At 43.4% G+C, this 20,774-nt stretch overlaps 1 protein-coding gene across 1 annotated transcript in view; it reads right to left on the minus strand.

Moving 5' to 3' along the window:
• Window positions 1-9,880, minus strand: part of ENPP6 (ectonucleotide pyrophosphatase/phosphodiesterase 6) — a 335,439-nt gene extending 325,559 nt beyond the window's left edge. The window contains exon 1 of the mRNA XM_086962479.1: window positions 9,589-9,880. Within this exon, the coding sequence (XP_086818605.1) occupies window positions 9,589-9,829 (241 nt within the window). The 5' untranslated portion in view covers window positions 9,830-9,880. The remainder of the gene's footprint in view (window positions 1-9,588) is intronic.
• Between the last annotated feature and the right edge of the window lie 10,894 nt (window positions 9,881-20,774).

Raw genomic sequence — 20,774 nt, forward strand, 5'->3', positions numbered from 1 at the left:
CTTAGTCATCATTTGGTGCATGTTACTGAACTAGAAATTTCAGACGAACACAGTCCTGCAGAGAGGAGGCCCGGGGCAAAGCGGAAGACAGGAGACACCATGCTGGTGACCAGAGTCATGCAGAAAGAAGTGTCCAGGAGTGGGTTGGGAGAAGCGTTCAGCCCGGCACAGGTCAGAAGGGATGCGGGGCATGCCATGGATGTCAGTGAAGAGCAGGGGACACGTGTGAGGCTGGTACATGTGACAGAGGAAATGGGTTAGGCTACATGCAAATGAATGAATTCATTTCAGAAAAACATGTCTGGGTAGTGGATATAAAGAGCAGCTGTGAGGCCGATACAATATGGGGGTGACAGAGAAAGGCGGGAGGAGACAGTGAGAGGATATATGTGAGAAAAATGATATATGCTACTTCAGCGCAATGTAAAACAATGTAAAATATTGATCTTTTCAGCACTCCAAGAACTCAGACCACCTACGGCCTCCCATGTAATTTAACTTGTAATTCCCAAGGCACAGATTCTACTGGATGCGATGTCCTCCATCTTCCTTCTCTACAGATGGTAAGGGCATAAGAGTGGCATTCTAGTGCTATGCAGCTGCGGTGTGCAGCAGAGGGCTTTGCATGTGTCCTCAGCTTCACTGGTCTCTGACACCGGTTCTGTTTCTGTGCGGTCCTTTATGCTGGAGTGTTTAAACACATGGAGGATGGAAGACGTTCTAGGCGACAACAGAGGTTACACAACCTGGATTAACCAGTTCTTTTGGCCCCAACACACAATTCGTTTCTTGGCACTCACATAATAGGAGTTATTACACGACTCATCCACCAAGGATTGAAACAAAGCCTGCGTCAGCAACACTTCTGAAAAGGTCAGCTATAGGACACAAAAGCACACTTTATCACCCCCTGCTCAGCGTACGAAAGGTTTGAGATTCCCCGAGGCAACATACCTCACAGACCACACATCTATACGCCATCATTCAGTTTTTAAACATAGCCTTTTTGAGGAGGTTTCCAATGGTGTGACCTTGAGGCTGGCTACACCTTCCACTACTGGACGCTATGGTACGTCCTTCCTGTTATGGCCAATATTCTTGATAACAATAGCAGTGTCAGTCCAACATATGCATGCCAGTTAGTGTCGCTACCGGCATCACCAGCATGTCCCAAAGCACAGCAAAGATGACGTCACTAAACACCCTGGGTGGCTTGCAAGCCTCCCTTGCAGCCATCTTGTGGCTGGCCAGACTGACAAGGACATAAGGATCATTACCACAAGAGGACACCATGTGATAACTCTAAGCACTTAGATTCAGTCATACATCTTTGCTGAGTATCCAGATCAGATTGCATCAGCAATGCTCACTCTTTGATCCTTCCTAACTGTCACCCATGACCACATGCAGAGCAGAGACAGTATTCATTCAAGTCCAAGTTATTCTTTCAAATGTCTGCAGTTGACCAGGATTTGCACTGCACAGAAATCTGCATATAAAGTTACTTGACGTGCTACAATCATTGCAAATTATTTTTCACTGAATGCAGTTCTGAGCAAACCTAGAGAGGGAAGGAAAACTCAGGATGATTTACTTAGCTATCAATGCAACACGTTGCAGAACCAGATAAAATCACAACACCGACGTCATATGTAAATAATGAGAATTATTGACTATAAAGTCCTTTTCAGAATAGTAATTTATAATCCGGTTTTACTATTAAAGAGGGTTATAAATTACAAGTTCTTTTAATGTAAGAAGCATTTTATTCTCAGTTCCGAAACTGATGTTATAACTTATTAAAGTGTAATAAGGTAACCGTAGCCTTTCAATAATGAGAAAAAATACACACTAAGGATGTTATGTGTTGCAGTTTCTTATGAACGTTAATCATTGTTTGTTCTCCCTGGTTAGTAGAGTTAGGAAATGTCAATCTCAGAAATGTAATATACATATGTCTATGTACTTTCTGGTCACAGCCTCTTCTTCATGCATACATATGTAATGGACTGACTCTTCGGGTCCTTCACTTGCATTTCCATCACACCGGTGCAGAAACATCAAATGTGTTTTCTGAATATCAATATTTCCCTCCAGGTTTAGAAGAAAGATTTTCAAAAACATGTAATAATTTCACGGAGAGCTAGTTTCAGAGTAGGTGAATAGTGAGAAATTGGAATATCTTGGCTTAATCCCAGCTTCCCTGCTTAACCAAATTGTGTGATTCTAGGCAAATACTTTGTGACCAAGCCTCCCTTATGTTCATTATCACACATCACAGCATTTTCAAATACGCAAATTCAGGATGTGCACTGTACAGAAAACTCAGGTGTTGGATTTAATAAACTTTAATGTTGCTCTGTGTTAACAAGAATCTGGGTCACATATAGGGTACACAACAAGTAGCTTGCCTCTTAGTGCACTAATAGCATTGTCAACACAGCATTGGCAGGAGTGTTTTAGTGATTGTTTACTTCCTGATGCAGAGATACAATCTGATCTACTAAGGTGAAAGACTTTCATGCATTTAGGAAATTAGCTTTTCGAATTATGAAGACACCTTATCGTAGTCTAACATGATGATTGTTGCATGATTCACAAGCCAAATATTTGTAGGGCTTGGCTTGTGCACTGGCTCCTGAAGTGAGAGCCAAACCTCCACCTGTAAATTTGTAAATTTGTTGTCCTGGCCACCTCTACTCTCTGCAGTGTGATGTCCTCATGGCTCAATTATACAAACGGATGACTGTTCTATATTTTGAAAGATAAACATTTTTAAAAAATACACAGACCCCAGCTTCTCTTAGGACCCCGCAGCTGGCGCTTCAGAATACCAGGACTACCCCATACCAAGTCAGCTTAGTTTTGATTCCACTTCAGGTCTTACAGTTCCTGACTGTTGGACCAGGCCCTTTTTCAGGGTTGTTCCCAAACTTTTTGCCTCCCTCCTCTATTTTTTCTGGCCAGTGTTTGTGGGCCTTAGAACTCTGGGCACTTTACCACTGCTGACCAGTGCTAAAGTGCTCATGCTCTCTCCTTTAAACTTGGTATGATTGGCTTACACCTGTTTGGCAAATTTAATTTACCTGCAAGTCCCTTTTACAGTGGTATCCTATATTCCCAGGGCCGGTAAAACAAATGCTACTAGTGGGCCTGCAGCGTTGCTTGCACCATAAACAGAAGTAACCTTTCAAACCTGTCTCAGGCCTCTGCAGGGCCCGTGTGTGCAGTTTACTGCCACAGTGACTTGGCATTTAAAGTTACTTGCCAAGCCTCAAACTCCCCTTTTACTACATTTAGGCCAACGCTTAGGTAGGCCCTAGGTAGCCCTATGGGCAGGGTGCTGTGTAGGTAAAAGGTAGGACATGTGCCTTTGCTGTGTGGCATGTCCTCGTAGTGGTAATCCAGTGAATTGTAAGTTGGTGTGGGACACGATCAACAGGTCCCAGGCTCACCATCAACGTTTCACTATGGAAATGTCAAGTGGAGACCCAGATGATGATTAAGGGTGGCACCGGTTGGTGACTGATGGGTATCCACACTTCTAATGAGGTCCCTTATGTTGTTTAGATTTTGAGTGGATTTATCAGTGAGGTAGATTTGGTAATTGATTTAGGCCCATGGACAGTTATGTGCAGTACATGTCCTCGTAGTGACAAACAGCCTAGTTTGTGTCTCATTGCTGCGAGGGCTGCTCCTCTCATACGTGTGCATTTGGAATTCCCAGATAGGTTTTTTAGTGGTAATTTCAGATCTGGAAGGATAAGCGTCACAAGGTTTGGTATGTTTAGAATGGTAGTGATAAATCCTGCTTATTGATGTAGGTGGATTTTTCATGACTATTTTAGAAATTTCACTTGTAGAAGGTGCAAAAAGAACAGATGATGGATGGAATGCCGAACAAATCAAACATTCAACCCCAGTCACAGATCTGGGTTAAATCCAGCTTTTTTTGCACACCACATATGTGGGTCCCGAACTCACTGTGCCACTGGATTCAAGCTAAAATAACAGTTGATGGACAGAATGCAGAACAATGTCATACATACACCCCAGTACAGAGATCTGGGCCTAAATCCATCGTTTTTTTGCTCACAATGCCATTCCAGTTTGAACCTAGCCTTATGCAAATCAGTCTTGACCCTGTGCCCCATGGGAACATTCCAGCCTGAACTGCCAAGCCAGAACCTCCCTGGACTGGAAACAAACATCCTAGGACCGGTTTCGGGCTTTCAGCCCTCATCAGCCAGGATAGCTTGATTCCAGTGGCATGGAGAGCACGGGACTCATGTCTGAGCATACCCGTCCCACTCAAGGTGACAAATGCAAAAACAACAGTTGATGGACAGAATGCAGAACAATGTCATACATTCACCCCAGTACAGAGATCTGGGACTAAATCCATCGTTTTTTTGCTCACCATACCAGAAACCGGTCCTAGGATGCTTGATTCCGGTCCAGGGAACACATGGCTTGGTAGTTCGGGCTGGACTGTTCCCATGAGGCACAGGGTCAAGACTGATTTGCATATGGCCATGTCTGAACTGGGGTGGCATGGTGAGCAAAATAATGATGGATTAAACCCAGATCTGTGACTGGGGGTGAATGTTTTGCCAATGTGCAAATTCTGTCCATCACCTTGTGTGTTTTGCTGTTCGCCCTATGTGGGTAGGATATGCCCAGACGTGGGGCCCGTGCTCACTACGCCACTGGAGTCAAGCTATCCTGACTGATGATGGCTGATAGCCAGAAACCGGACCTAGGATGCTTGATTCCGGTCCAGGGAAGACATGACTTGGCAGTTCGGGTTGGACTGTTCCCATGAGGTACAGGGTCAAGACTGATTTGCATATGGCCATGTCTGAACTGGGGTGGCATGGTGAGCAAAATAACAATGGATTAAACCCAGATCTGTGACGGGGGTGACTGTTTTGCCAATGGGCAACATTCCGTCCATCACCTTGTGTGTTTTACTGGATTCAAGCTAGCCTGGCTGATGATGGCTGATACCCTGAAATCAGTCCCCGGATGCTTGTTTTTGGTCCAGGGAGGACCTGGCTTGAATGTTCCCATGAGAAGCAGGGTCAAAACAAATTTGCATATGGCTCAGTCTAAATTGCTGTGGCATGGTGAACAAAAGAATGATGGATTCAACCCAGATCTCTTGACTGGGGCTGAATTTAGATTTCTTTCTGGCATTCCATCCATCATGTGTGTGTATTTTACTTTTAGAAATTGGGTGTTTCTATGTGCTTATGACTGTTTTTGCTTTGCAGCCTGACTCCAATCAACGTCTGGTTTATACTGACGGGGGGGGGGGGTGCGCATTCACACAGTCACACAGTCACACAATGGGATCGGATGTTTGTCCGAATATCCTGATGGCCAGTCACCAGTTTGATGTGTCTTCCTGAGCTAGAGTGGTGTGAAAAGTTGTGACTGACTCCTAAATAGGGCTGTACCTTTACTCTCACAATGCTGTCTCCACCCCATGTAGTGTGTCTGGAGCCAGGGACGGGATTGAATGGGGGTGTTGTGCACTTCTAAAGTTTGTTTGAAGTTACCTCCGCATCAAAGACATTTTGAGTATACGTACAGGGGCTCTGACCCCACGTTTTGAGACACTGCATGAGACTTGTAACCAGATGTTGCTGGCAGCTCTACTATGCTGCCAGGAAGAACTGCCATTGGGTTTACTTGCTTCCTCAGTACTCTCAACCCTTCCTGGTTCCTTTGGGACCCCTCAGGAATCCAGGACAACACTGCATTGTAACAGAGAAGCATGTCTTGTCCACTCCTGATGACCAGCTGTGGCAAGTGATTTGGGGTTCCCAGTTTGAGCACTTGTCTCCAGCATGTAGAGAACGAGCCGTTGACCCAAAATGGAAGCTCGCCGTAAGCTCTTTCAAATGGGATTTTATCCTCCCGAAGGAGAAGTGCGAGGTGAGCGCTTCGTTGTAAACCAGCGCCACTGTTGGTTCCTGGATACTCAAGAGCAGCACGGTAATTACCTGCACTGCACATCTCCTTTCAGCAAGGGGAAATCATGATGTGCAGGACCTGGGGAAAAAGGGTAATCTGAAAATCCTCCTAGTTTGGACTCTGATTTAGGGAAGCTGCCATATCACAGAGGAGACCGGCCCCCGAAGGTAGGGATGGTCATCCTCACTAGGGGCAGCTCCAGCCTGATCCTGAAGAGGGCAAGGCTGCTCTCCTCTCCTCAGCCCTGCCTTCATGTTCAGAGTCACATGGGCTCCCCTCACCAGGCCAGGCCAGACCTATCGAGAAGAGGAACTCCAAACCGGACCCAACAGGAGATCCAGGCCGCCTTGTGTACCATAGATCCCCAGTGAAGGTGGACTGTATTTCTGCTTTGCCTGCCCACACCAGCCCCGGGCTCCAGTTATGGGCCTCAGTGGGGGCCTGGTTGTGTCCGGGATCACGCTGTGACATCTCCGGACTTACGGGCCACTCTGTTCTCAAGGGAGAAGTGCAGGGGACTCAGTGAGGTCTCCCCGTGTGGTCCTACTGTTGGTGCCTTGCCTCCCCTCCTTTGGGATGGACCGTGGGGACACTGCTCCTGTATCCTACCTTTAGGAGCAACATTACCATATAATGTACATTAGAAGCTCTATGAATTTATGGTGATACTGGTGGTTCCCCAGTAACATATGGTGATTTATGTCCTACAGTGATCTATGTCTTTCACTCCCTAACATACCTGCTGCATTTTATGCCCCGATTTATGTTGTTTTATGCCTTGCATTGACAAGATAACAAGTATTATTTAAGGATGTACATTATTCGTGCAGTGATGCTGTTTTCATGAGGTGTGCAACATATAATTCTTTAGTTTAATGCACTAACCGTGATGGTTTGACAATTGCCTAGTTGGCAAAGTTATTACTGGTTTATGTGATTTTGGTCTATGTTTATATGCAATACAGGTCATGGAAGGGGCAATTTGTGGAATAATGCAGAAGAAACCTGTTCGATAACATCTAGGAAGGACCTGATAGAGAGCTACAGGAAGCATAAACAGGCCGGGTTACAGGGGAGCGCTTTGTCTGGCCCACTGACTACAGTGTTTTTAGAAATAAAACATCAGTAAAGACTAGAGCCTGCCCTGGATGGTATCCAGTCGGCCCTTGCCAAGAAGTTATATCTGCAGTTTAGGCATGGGGTACTACCGTTGCGTGCCTTCGCAAACAAATGGGCGGGTGCACCTATTTTGGGATGTCCGGCCTGTAGCAAAGTAGCGGAAATGGAATATCATGTAATATTTTTCTGGCAAGGGTACAAGAAGGCGAGACACCAATGGCTATTATAGTTATGCAGAAATCTGGGATCTAAGCACTGCACTGGGGTTTTTAGGATACTGAAATAGGACACCCACCTGCCCATTGTGTTTTCAATATCACGTTTTTTATTTTCTATATGATGTGTACCTAGAGCTATCCTTAAGACGAGCCTAAAGGTTCTGCATGACCATTCTATCATATTTTTTTAACTGGGCCTGGTACACTTCTAACAAGTATGAAAGTATTTTAAGAGTTTTAAATTAATATTTTTTAATCAAAGTATGTTGTATACTTCGTTTTTTGTACCTTCTTATATATGTATCCTTTTTAATGTGATTACATGACAGCTGTGATGTTAGTAATATGAACCTTGGTTTCTGGAAAATTGCTAGGGCTTTAATACTGCTCATGATTTGCACACGCACACTTTATTGGATCGTATACCCAAATGACAATTTTAGGACCTTGGAGGGTAGCATGCTGGATAGTAGAGTATTTTATGTAATACCAATGCAATGCACACATACTTTTTGGGCTACTCTGCCCATTTTTTTGAGCAATTTTTTATCTTTTACAAAGAAAAATTGAATTCAATGAAATGTATTTGTATCTGTGCTTTTGTGGTCTTATTGACCGAAATAAAGATTTTTGATGATCACAATACTGAAATGCATTTTTATATAATATTGTGTAGAGTCTCTTTTGGGGTGTATTTTATGTGTCGCTGGTGAGAGTGTTGCGCAAACACTTTGCACGTTTGCTCTGGATTAAGCCTGACTACTCATGCCAAGCTACCAAGGGGGTGAGCAGGGGTTATGTTGGGTGTGCAACTCCCTTACTCTGACAAGAGTGGTGGGTTCTGTCTGGCTTAAGTGCATACCCTAGCCAAACAGAAACCCCATGTCTAACACTGACCCTTTTAATCTGCCCACACTTCCTGCCTCGGCCGGTCATGTGGCAGGTTCTTTTCCCAAACCGTTTTCTCTCTTTGTCACAGCTTTCCTGTCTTTTTCTTCCTCCCTTTTCTTACTTTCTCTTGCTCAGGGTCAAAGTGTAATGATGAAAAATAAATCCCAGTGCTGAAACATCGTTGCTGGTGCCTGCCACGCTTGCAGTCGTCGGCACAAATTAACCATGGTCTGGTTTTTAACCTCGGTTCTTCTGCCTGGGGTGTGGAACGTGACCGAGTGTCACGCTCCTGTACTAGGAGGGTGCATAGTCCAAAGGTTAGCGCGCCAACGTCAGGGATAAGGAAAGGTATACCAGTCCAGCTGGCGCCCTGCAAGGTTAAGATAAAAGAATCTTAAGGCAGATATATTCGAATCGAGCTCCAGGGAAGACACACACAAATGTGTTTAAGAAGGTCTAAAGTTGCAGATTAACCAGCTGGCCTTGCACCTGAATGGATGGACAGTTTCCACAGGAATTCTCCAGCAAAAGGCAGCAAAATGGGGGGGAGTAGGTCTTTCGACAATATCAGCGAGACAAAATAATCTCTGATAAAACCGTCCAAGGGCGCAGAATCACACGAGCAATACATGTGAACGAGGGAGAGCCGCGGCCCGCGTTCACAGCCCCCGCGGCGGGGGGAGCATCCTCCTACAGGGAGAATGAACTGCAGCTGGACGTTCTTTTCCTGACTGTGCTTTAAATGGAAGCATAGAAGTGCAGGTACTCACTTTTTATAGTGCTTGCTCCTGAGAATTGCCACTGCTCTCTCATTAAATGCATTGCAGCTGTACTTGGAAGTGCAGGCACTCTCCCTTTCAAATGAAAGAAGTGCAGGCACTGAGTACCTGACAATAGGTGCATGCCCGTTTAAAGCACTGTCCAGGCAGATGATGATGTCCTGTGGCCAGGTGTTATACTGGTCCCCACACAAAATCGTGTTCCAGGTCATTCTGCATTAGAATGCAAGATTTAAAACTTCATATACCACAATGCAATTTGATGGAAGAGAATATGTAAAGACCATCTCAGCACACCACAGACAATATAGCACGATTTGAGGTATCTGTTAAATATTTTTGCCACCTCACAACTGTGTGCGCATCTTTAACTTATTTTTGCCTCACAAGATTATGTTGCATCTTTATCCGAATACCAAATCACAGCGCCTTAAAGCAGCTCAAACCTCCCGGATTTCTTGAACAATCGGTGGTCTGACAAGTTTACCTGCACATCTGGAAATCCGTGGCTGCGTTTCTCCCACCTCTTAACTAGGGATACGGACACCATATGACACTTGCGGTACTCCCAACGCAAACAGCTGGCGCGCGGTACTCACCGGTCATGAGCGTGTAATAGTTGGGGTAGGAGAGGGAAGGGAAGTCGGGGGTCATGTAGTCCACTTTCACGCCGTTCTCTACAATGGCTTTGAACCCCGGCAGCGTCTCGAGCGCCTGGTCGTCGATGTAATCGAAGCGGAGGCCGTCTATGAGGAACGCCAGCAGCTTCCGGCCGTGGGCGCGCGAGCCGGCCAGGCAGAGGGTGAGGAGCGCGAGGTGCAGCGCCGCCGCCTTCGCCATGTCGGCAGTACTGGTGACAGCCTCCTGTCTGTGCCGCCTGCTGCCACTTCACCGAGAGCTTGGAGTGAGCCGGCTGCAGCTCCTCTATTAAGGGGTGGTCCTTCCAAAGCAGCGGCACACGCACACGTGCGTATTCCAGCCTCAGAATATAAAGTTGGAGCACGTCAGGTGCATGCCTTGTTCTGGTTTACTAGCCAGAGTAGCTTGCTACTCGCTAGAATGCGCCTTAACGCCTCGTCAGGGGTAGTAAGCGCTATATAAACGCGGGTGCATCGCAATACTGGAGCTGAGGGGATTTAGACTTCACTGGTACATTTAGATTCAAACGGGCAGATTTACCAAGAATCGTGCAAACCTGAACAAAATTAAGCAACGTCGATAGTCCTACTTCCCTTGACCTAAATAATCACTCTGATTTGAAAGATTCCAGAGCCCTCGACATGGCAGCCTCTCTCTGACCTGTCAGTATTTTACTTCTCAGCCAGTTTCCCGTGGCTGCCCTGCCCACCCAGGGCATGATTACCAATTAACGACCATCCCTCAAAAAAAGGAGATTTAACAGAAGAAATGTAGTCATATGTCCTATGTAACGTTTTGTGATCGGTGCCAGACAATACGTGCAGCATATGTAATATTTTTGATCTACTTAAACTGCAAACAATTGTTGAAATCTGCATAATAAGCAAATGCGGAAGGATTTCGTATTGATTATGGTAAATCAATAATTGAGTTATACATGACAGAGCCGTGCAATCAAGTAAATCTATTTGCTATAGTCAACAAGGTCATACTACTTACTGGTAACCATTATTACTACTGAGACCATCTTTCTCATCCCATTTCTCATATCATAAGGGTAATATACCACCTAGAAAGGGTCTCATTTTTAAAACTAATATCCTAGTGAGGAGTTATAAATAGGATAAATTACAAAAGTACTTCCTATAGACCTGAAGCTAACTCATCCGGTCAAAAGGCAAAACCACTGGATGGGGCAGACGGAAACGTAAGAAATGGGACAAGGAAGATGGCCAAAGAGCAATGGCAGATACAGGTAAGTAATTAGGCCATTAGCTCTTGAGGCCACTTCCTCATTCCTTTTTCTTCCTTTCCTTGCCTCACAAGGATGTGCCAAGTAAAAAAAGCTGGCAGTTGAATATATATATTTATTATATACCTACTGGCGGTGTACAGTAGGTAGTTATAGTTAGGACCTAGTTTCCATAGATAAAGCATTTGTTGTTTTGCTAATAACTTTGGCATTGTTTGACGAATCTTCACGAAATGTAAACAAATAGTTTGGAACTCACTTTAGCTGCTGTCTGGAAAGTGTTGTGGCTATCTGTCCAGCGAGGGCCAAGAAAAAAAGGCGGTTCCAAAACACATTTTCCCCATGCAGTTTCCCGTAACGATTTTGAACATGACTACAGCCGAACCGCTGAACGGGATTACACTAAATTTGGCAGGAAGTTAGATCTTGGGCCAGAAAGAGTGCTTTTGTAATTTGGTGCCAATCCGTCCAGTAGTTTTGAGTTATTAAAGCAAACAGAAATTTAGATACCTAGGGATGCGGATCCATCGTATATCCACCACAGGGGATCCACAGATCCATGCGTCAAGAGCATGGCTTGGATAACTTTAACAACTGAATTTCTATGGTTTTGTGCTTGTAAAATGTAAGCATAAATATAATGTCCCTGTAACCTGATTTTTTTCAGTGAATTTCTAAGGTTTTTGTTTTTTAATTCTATTTCCTGACTATAACGTCCTTGTAACCTTTGTTATTGTTTTAGTGTATATAGATATATATTCTTTGCTCCAAGGTCCCATCTTTAACTGCTGAACTCCTTGGGCGGGTGCTACCGGTGGCGTGGGTAGGGACTTGCATATTACATAACAGCTTCATCCAAGGAGGTACAGAGCACTCATGGGGTTAAAAGATGTATTAAAAGGAATTCTTCCAGACACGTTTTGGGGTAAGGCCTTTATCAATTTTCGAACGGCTGTTTTATAGTGTCTATTGTCTGATTGGCTTGAATTCAATAACCTCGAGCTTCATTTGTGGAATCCCAGCCAATCGGAGCGCTGCAGTACTTTGTCAGATGTTTCACAGCTGCAATGTTTCTCGGCATCATCACTGTCACTGAGATTACATAAATCACATATAATGCCGAAATGACAAATCTAAATAATCCACAATGGTCTGACCGAGATACCAGTCACAATACCTTCAACATGTTGCAGGTGATGTTGTTTTTACAGTCCCTCCTAACGCCTTAATGGGGGCAACCAGTTCATAATGCCACAGATTAACCCCTCGCCAGCCATTGGAACAGTTGCGGCTGCTACCGGATTGGGGTGTTGGGGTGGGGTGTTTAATTAACAAAAGAAAATAAACTTACCTCAGAATGGCTATCCAGCTGCCGCCTCACCTGTATCCTCTTCCTTTCTGCAGTCTGGCTGGCAGCAGGAAGCACCCGGCACACAGACTCCCCTGAACCAATCAAAACACTGCAATGCAGCGTTGTGATTGGTCTGTGCCCCGTGGATCGGCGCTCAGACTAGAACAGGGAACCTGTGCATCTTCCTCACTGGGCTGTGTAATGCAGCCGGGTAGGAATATGCAGAGTGCGCATGAACTGTTTGGTCAGCCCAAGAGGGCCGGCCAAACAGCTCATTCACACTTTGGGGGAGCAAACCACTCCTTCCCTGCTCTGGCCAGCCCCGCCTCACACAGGCGACTGGCAGCATGCAATTGGAAAAATAAAATGACAATAACGATATCGTTATTTTCACTTACTTTTTGCGCACTGGAGCAACGCTCCTCCGCTTTAGCGGAGGAGCCGACACTGCATTAGATGGAAAAGCATGATGCTACTGCAGGCATCGGTGAAATAGCTTGGTGTCCCTAATCTTGAATAGCTCACTACCTTCATTGGTCGGCGAGGCTATCATGCCAAACGGTATCCTAGTAGTCTCACAATAAATTCTTTGCTCCAAAGTCTCACCTTTCACTGCTGAACTCCTGGGGTGGGTCCTACCGTTGGCGAGCATAGGTACTCGTATATTTTATAACAGCTTCATCCAAAGAGGGATGGAGCACTGACGGGGTTAAAATATTTTTTTTAAGCAATTCATCCAGACGCATTTCAGCGCATTTCAGCGTAACACATTTATCAATGTTCAAACTGCTGTTGCATGGTGTCTATTGTCAGATTGGTTTAAATTCTATATCCTCCATTCTCATTGGTGAAATCCTTGTCAATCTACTGACAAGGGGTTAATCTGGTGCATTATGAACTGGTTGCCCCTATCGAGGGGCTAGGAGGGACTGTAAAAACAACGTGACTAGCAACATGTCGAAGATGTTGGGGCTGGTATCTGATTCAGCCCATCACGGATTACTTTGATTTGCCATTTGGGCATCATATGTGACATATGTGAACACAATGACTGTGACGATGCTGGGAAACATTGCAGCTGTGAAATATTACACAAAGTACTGCAGCTCCCTGATTGGCTGGGATTTCACCAATCCACCAATGAGGGTGCAGGATATTGAATTTAAACCAATCAGACGATAAACACCATGTAACAGCAGTGGGAACATTTATAAAGCCATTACGCCAAAACACATTTGGAAGCATTGCTTTTTAACAAATCTTTTATCCCCACGAGTAGATATATATAACAAAGTGGCAGTAGCCACTCTGTAGTTATAGTTAGGGTGACCGGAGATAGGGATTTCTTGAATGTTTGTCCCTTAATAACTTTTCACCCATTTGACGAATGTCTGCAGCACTTTGCAAACTACTGCCATTCTTTCTTTCTTGGAGTTCTGAAAGTCTAGAAGTGTTTTGTGACAGGGTGCAAAGGAAAAATGGGGGTCCCAAAACAAGCGTAAAATCCAATGCATTTAACAGATGTTTCCACTTTGCGTTGCGAGAAAACCGTCAGTTGGAATGCTAAGAAATTTGGAAGAAGTGCATATTATGGTGCACAGGTGACTCAATAGGGTACTGCACATAAATCGGGTAAGTATGTCATATGTTTTAAGTATTATTGATTTGGCTATATTGTAGCTGCAGTAGTACCACAGAACTCCTGAGGGACATAGCGATGACAAGTCATTAGCTGATTGGCTAATGACTGCCTTTACAAAAGTTAAGGCAGTCATCTTGTTTTCACCTTGAGTTTTCCTGTGTTCTGGGCTACGTCTTGTAAAGTAGGTAAGTATCAGTTTTGGTATTTTTCCAATACCTATTACCACTTTATGAAAATGGTAATAAGTAGGAAAAATATTTATAAGCTTAAATAAATTTTTAAAAAAATATGGAGTACCAGTGTACTACAACGGTACCAAAAAAAAGAAGAATTTGAAATGTAAAAAGAATTATAAGACACCATATTTTGTAAATATCGTGTGCTAAAGTGTATTTTTCAATTTTAACATATTTAAATATGCTGAAATAACAGTACAGAGTAGCGCATACTTTACAAAAAATTACTGCGATACTACAAATAAAATGCAATTGCCCATATAGTGCTACAAAAATGTAGAGAAATTTAGAAATGACAATGGAAACTTTACAAAATCGCTATTCATAAAAAAGCCCTATTTATACAAAAAAAATAAAGAAAATAATAAATATTTTGCAACACCTATTACCACTTTAGTAAAGTGTTAATAGGTAGGGAAAAAATACCAAACAAACTACTTACCTGTTTCCAAAGGCATAACTCAGAACATGGGAAAAGTGTACGTAAAAACAGCATGCATGGCTTCAATGTTTGTAAAGGCAATCATTAGCCAGTCAGCTAATGTTTTGGCATCGTTATCTACCATGGTAGTACAGCAAAATACACCCATATTTCAGAAACGTACAGCACAAACTGATCTCACAGCTTTCAAATAAATTCTAAGTTGTAAAACAGTTACACTACTTACCTGCACTACCCAAAATAGGCATCTGTGCACCATAATATGTCATCCAGCCAAGTTTCACCAAATCCGAATCACACATTTCTCAATACACACATTAAAATAAATGAAACAACATGCATTGGATTTAACTACCTTTTGGGACCCTCTCAAAATGTGTTTACAAATTATAGTATATATTTTAGCAAGAAAACATTTCCATCTTTGCACACACTTTAACGCTACATTTCGTGTAATTTCCACAATCCACTTTGCACCACTCCACTGTCCAACTGTTTAGTTTGTGACCCTGTACTGTCTAGAATTTAGAGTATGCTACTACACTGTACAACGCTACAGTATTAAATTCTACGCTAATCCACTGTGCGTTCCTGCACTCTACTTAACCCAAGGATTGTACACCATTGAAATGTAGACCACTATACTCTACGCTATTATACTGTATTCTATTACACTTTCATGTATGCCAGTTTACTGGATGCCCCTAAACTGTACTACTCGCAACTTAACACTATTCCACTGTACCCTACTCCAATTTACGGTATTCCACTACATGCTATTCTACTATTGCCCACTTGATGGTACACTGCTAGAGTGTATACTATTCCAACCTCTGCTACTACACTGTAGGCTACTGCATTGTACTGAAATGCACTATGTGCCACTGCACTGTACCACAATCATCTTCTGCTATTTCACTTTGCAAGAGTACATTCTGCCACACTCCACTAAACCAAACTTCACTGTACGCGACTATAATTAACCTGATTGAGTTGGAAGGCATTGTACTGAACGCTACTCCACTATATAGCACTCCACTCTATGTCTAAATAGTTAGCATCACTAAACTCAACTTTATTACAGTAAACAATATAAAATTATATGGTACTTCACTCTATCTCACTACAGTTTATTCTGTTCCCCTAAAGACTATTGCACTGTACTGTATTACACTCAACCCCACTGTAGTCTACAGTATAAAGCTCCACACCACTGCACCATACAGCACTCCAATATAGGCCACTCCATTTGACATAATTTAACTTTACAACACTTCTCTGTACCACACTCTGCTTTACGCAAGCCCACTGTGCACCACTCAACTTTACCCCACTCCACTCTATAGCACTCCAGTATACCACACTCAAGTGTACGCTATTTCAGTGTACGCCACTCCACTGTACCACACTCCACTGTATGCCAATCCACTGTATGCTATTTCAGTACACATTATTCCAATATATGCCCCTAAACTGTACAATACTCCAGTATATACCACTTCACTCTACACAACTAGAGTATGTGCACATACACTCTACAATATTTACAGGATGCCAATCAACTTTACCACACTCTAATTTATGCTACCCCACTCCATACTACTGCACTGTACACCACTACACTCTAAGCCATTCCAATAAACCCCACTCTACTGTATCCTAGTTCACTGTACGCCACTTCAGGCTATGCGCCTCCACTCAACACCACTTTGCTGTATGGTATTCCACTATAATCTACTCCACTATACCTCATTCCACTTTCCGCAACTTCACTATACCACAATATACTGTCCCAGAGTACACTTCACAATACTATCCATCACTATATTGTACCACGCTCCACTCAATAACACTCTACTCCATTAAACTAAAGTGGACGAATATTACTAAATTGTTACTAGCACTGGAAAGACAATTGAAATGCACACAAAAAAGTAACAAAGGTTACACACCAGTTATAGTTAGGAAAACTTTATTTATATTTGCTGTTCAAACCCAAATTACACTCCACAAACATTAGAAATAAATGTATCTCTTAAGTTTACCACTTATGCACCATTTACACACTTATTTCTATCCTACTGTGCAAAATACACCTTAAACTACACAAGCACAACACATTCATTACTTATAGTTATCTTTTTAAATGATAATTCATGCACTGCTTTCAGACTATAAGTTAGACTTATAACTCAGATGTATTCATCCGTACCACCTTTCAATTGCCATCGATCACATACTTTCGTACACGGTCTTTCAATTACTATCACTCACATACTTCGGTACACAGTCTTGTCCCTTCATTTGCCACACTACATCTTGCCGCTTATTGTGTTCCTTTGTGTTAGAAATGTTTTTTACTTTAAGTGCTTCTTGGCACTCTGCTATTACTGCCCTTGGCGCTTCTCCGTACTCTGTAATGTTGTCGTACTGTATGAATGACAGCTCTATGTTGGGCCGTGGTGCAGTATCTTTTGTCTCGATTTTGCTAGCAAATTTCCAGCCGAGGACAAAAAACCTTCCGTAATGCTTTCATTTCCTTCTCAGACCCTGCAATGGCTGGAGTAGTGCTTCGCCTCCACATAAACCAACTGTCGATTTTAACTTTGACTGAGGCACACATGGCATGCACAAGCAGTTTGCTGGACCTTGGCAAAATCTCCGGGAGAGCATTCTTGGTTCTTCGGGTCACTGTGTTTACGTAATCCCCTATCTTGTCACCAGTTGTAGCGTCTTTCCCAGCCTGGGTACATGGACAGGATCATGCCACATACAGAGCTTGGTATTACACATCTTCATTCCTCCGCGTGTAACCGTTAACAGAACATTCTACATTATGAATTCTATCACCCACACCCAAGCACTTACGTCACTGTTCTACAGAGTCTATCAGGGCCCAAGAGTCCCATCATCTCTAGCTCACAAGACGCTACAGTTACCATAGGAAGCACATGTTTTGGTGTACTAACAACTTGCCACCATTAGACAAATCTACAAGAAACTTTCCCCCAAAAAGTTCATCCACCTCAGCTCCTTTCATGAAAGTTTCAGTTTAGTACGTCTCAAGCGGGGTTGAGAAAAAGGGGGAGTCCCCAAACGCAATTTTCCAATTCAATTTCCACAGGGATGTTCGAACAATGTTACAGCCCAAATAGTTAAGTGGAATTATTCCAAATTTGGCAGAAATCAAGATCTTTACCCAGAATGTTTTTGTGATTTGAGTCAACTTCTCTCAGTAGTCTTTGGGAAATGAAGGTTTAACATTTATGTATATCTAGATGGTTGGGTTCCAGACATTTTAAGGATTTCTGGGGCCCTTGGCAAGATATATTTTGGGGCCCCCGGTTTGGAACAGCTTTGAATGCATTACCTCATTTTGGTTCATTCAAGCATTTGGGATGCCAAAAAATGTTGAATTATATGTTAAACCTTCAGAAACGAAGGGTGGTCAAACATCCAAAAGCTCGAGCTGCCTGCTTTCCGACAACCCAACAGTACCAAAGGAAAGATTGAACATGTACTGGTAGAACCATTTCTTTTTGTCTTTTTATGTAGATTTTTTTTAACTTCCAATAACATTTTATGTGGAATTCAGTGTCTAACCTGCTCAGAGATGTTTTAAGGCATGGGCAAAGTGGGCAATTCCCCAGGACTCCCACCTTCTAAGGCCCCCTCCTGGTAAAGTTAGTGGGCAGGCAAAAATCCTTCCATAATAAAGTTGCTCATAAAAAACAACATTTTAAATTTGAAATGTGGAAAAGCTTAACAGAAACTGGGTGCCACGTTCACTAAGGATTTGCTACAGGTTAAAGTCATTCAAAGTGATGCTAAGCAGTACAGGCTTGCAAGGGTATTTACATTCTGGCGCAAAAGTTTTTGATGGACTGTAAAGGTATCCTTTTCTCAGCATAATTGCACATTCATTGATTCCTGTAAATCTCCACAAATTGCAGATGTGCTGGACGGTACAGCACATCTACAATCTGTGGAATGTTTAAGAATGTATCTAAGTATAGGATTTTGTACTGTAAGAGTGGCTTCCAGCGCACATCCTGTACTAGAGAGCACACATACACCTCTGCACAGTGATACAAAGGATGTGCTCTAGTGTAGTGGTAGTGAGCAGCAGCAAGCTATTTTAATAATGTGCCTCTGTGCTGCTTTCTCCCTGTTGCACAACTCTGCACAGCAACTTTGGTTGCTATCATGCATTATGCCCAAAATTAAATCTGCCCTTTTGTTTGAATGTGTGCCTAGCCTTAGCCCTCACACTCTCAGGCACTTGGTGGCTTTTCAAAGTCTTTCAGTGTCATTTCTCTTTCTTTACTTCACCTCACCTTGTCTCTCTTAACCCTGTCTCAACTTCTCTCTCTCTCTCTCTCTCTCTCTCTCTCTCTCTCTCTCTCTCTCTCTCTCTCTCTCTCTCTCTCTCTCTCTCTCTCTCTCTCTCTCTCTCTCTATCTCTCTCTACTACTACTATGTACCTTCACCCTCTCTTTTTAAGCTTACCTTTGTCTACCTCACCTTTCTCTCAATATGCTCAAAATACCTCACTCACCTTCATCTCTACCTCTCCCTAAGGCCTTGCTGCTCACTCTATCACTCTCTGTGCCTATATCTCTATCTATCTCTTTCAATTTCCTCTTTCTATCTCACCTCTCTCTTCCTTGTCCCTTTGTCTCTACCTCACTGCACTTTTTCCATAGGATGTCCACGTACATCTCCTCCATCTACTTCCCTTCTGGGACAACCTCCTTGCTATCTATACCCCACCTCACCTTTCTCTTTCTTCATGTCTAGGCTAGCTTACTTGTCTTGGCCTCTATTGTAGACCTTTCTCTACCTCCCCACTCTGCCTCACCTCTAAATCTCATTTCTCTCTCGTCTTCACATCAAACTCACTACCTCACCCTTCTGTAACCCCTAGCTCTCTCACTACCTAACTCCAGAAATTGGGACATTAGAAGTGAGGGGCGTGAGCTCCATTCCAATAGTAAGCACAATCCTTATCAACAAAAGTCACTAAATAAACCTGTTCTTAACCCTCTGATGGCTTGGCACAATAGCAGTGAGTTATAACTTAGAGGCATTGTATAAAGTATTTATGTAGTGCTCAAACAGTAATAAAGGATAAACATAACACCCGAAAAACCCTAAACTAGTTTAGAAAGATAGAGGAATTTCTGATATGTACAATGACATCAAAACGACAAAAATTCAATAAGTATAACCAGAGTTATGAGTTTATAAAGTTTCAGGAAAAAAAATAATGCCCAAAGCATCATTTGTGGTTATCTGGTAGCGCGGACAGGGTCAAAGTCAAAAGCTCAGGCTGACAGTGATGGAGCATGGGTCTCATACAAGAAACAGACACATTCCCGTAGAGAGTTTACCTTGTCACTTAGTCCAGTTCCAAGCAAAGAGCCTGAGCTGGAGCTTTACGTTGGTGGGGATTGTGAGGAGATCCATAAGAGGCTCACATTGATGAGAGATGCTAGCAGTCTCACTGTGGTAAAGAGCAGGTCGGAGCATCGTGTTGGTGGAAGACACAGGCAGTTGTTGCTGATGTAAAGAGCAAATAACCTCTTTATTTTCACTGAAGTCCAGTTCTTGCGATTTGGAAGTTGGAAAAGTATACTGACACCAGCCAAGGGTCTTGGGGGTCAGGACTCACTTCAGCAGCAGCCAGCAGCAGTGTCCAGACAGGTCCAGTTGGTGCTGGTCAACTGGACAGTTGCAGGGAAGGCCTCTGGAAGATTGTTTCCCTGAAATCAAACAGGAGGTCAGCCAACTAACCTTTGGAGTCTCTTCTGGGATCCTGGGCTCAAAGTAAGCAGATTCAGTGTGCTCTTCAGAGACCAGGGCAGTCCTTCTTAAGAATCTTCCATAGGTCCAGGAGTGTACTGATTGTAGATTCTGATGATGCCATGTTTGCAACTAGTGCTAGTGTGTGTGGGGGGTGTGGGGGGTCACCACCAGACCTACTCCCAAACTAGTAGTGACCAGTTCCTCCCTCTTTCCTGGGTTTGGCTCCAATCTAGCTAGGGCGACAAAGGCAAGGGCAGGCCTAGCATCAGGTTTCTTCTCGGCTGCTGTGTTGTAGGTTCCTTTGAAGTGTAATCAGAGCACAGCACAACTCTTTGCCATCTATACTATCATGAAGGCCCCCTCCCTCTAAACCCAGGAACCTTTTTGTCCCATCTGGAAGGAATACACATCACGC

Source organism: Lissotriton vulgaris, chromosome 3_1, assembly GCF_964263255.1.
Source record: "Lissotriton vulgaris chromosome 3_1, aLisVul1.2, whole genome shotgun sequence".
Classification (NCBI taxonomy): domain Eukaryota; kingdom Metazoa; phylum Chordata; class Amphibia; order Caudata; family Salamandridae; genus Lissotriton; species Lissotriton vulgaris.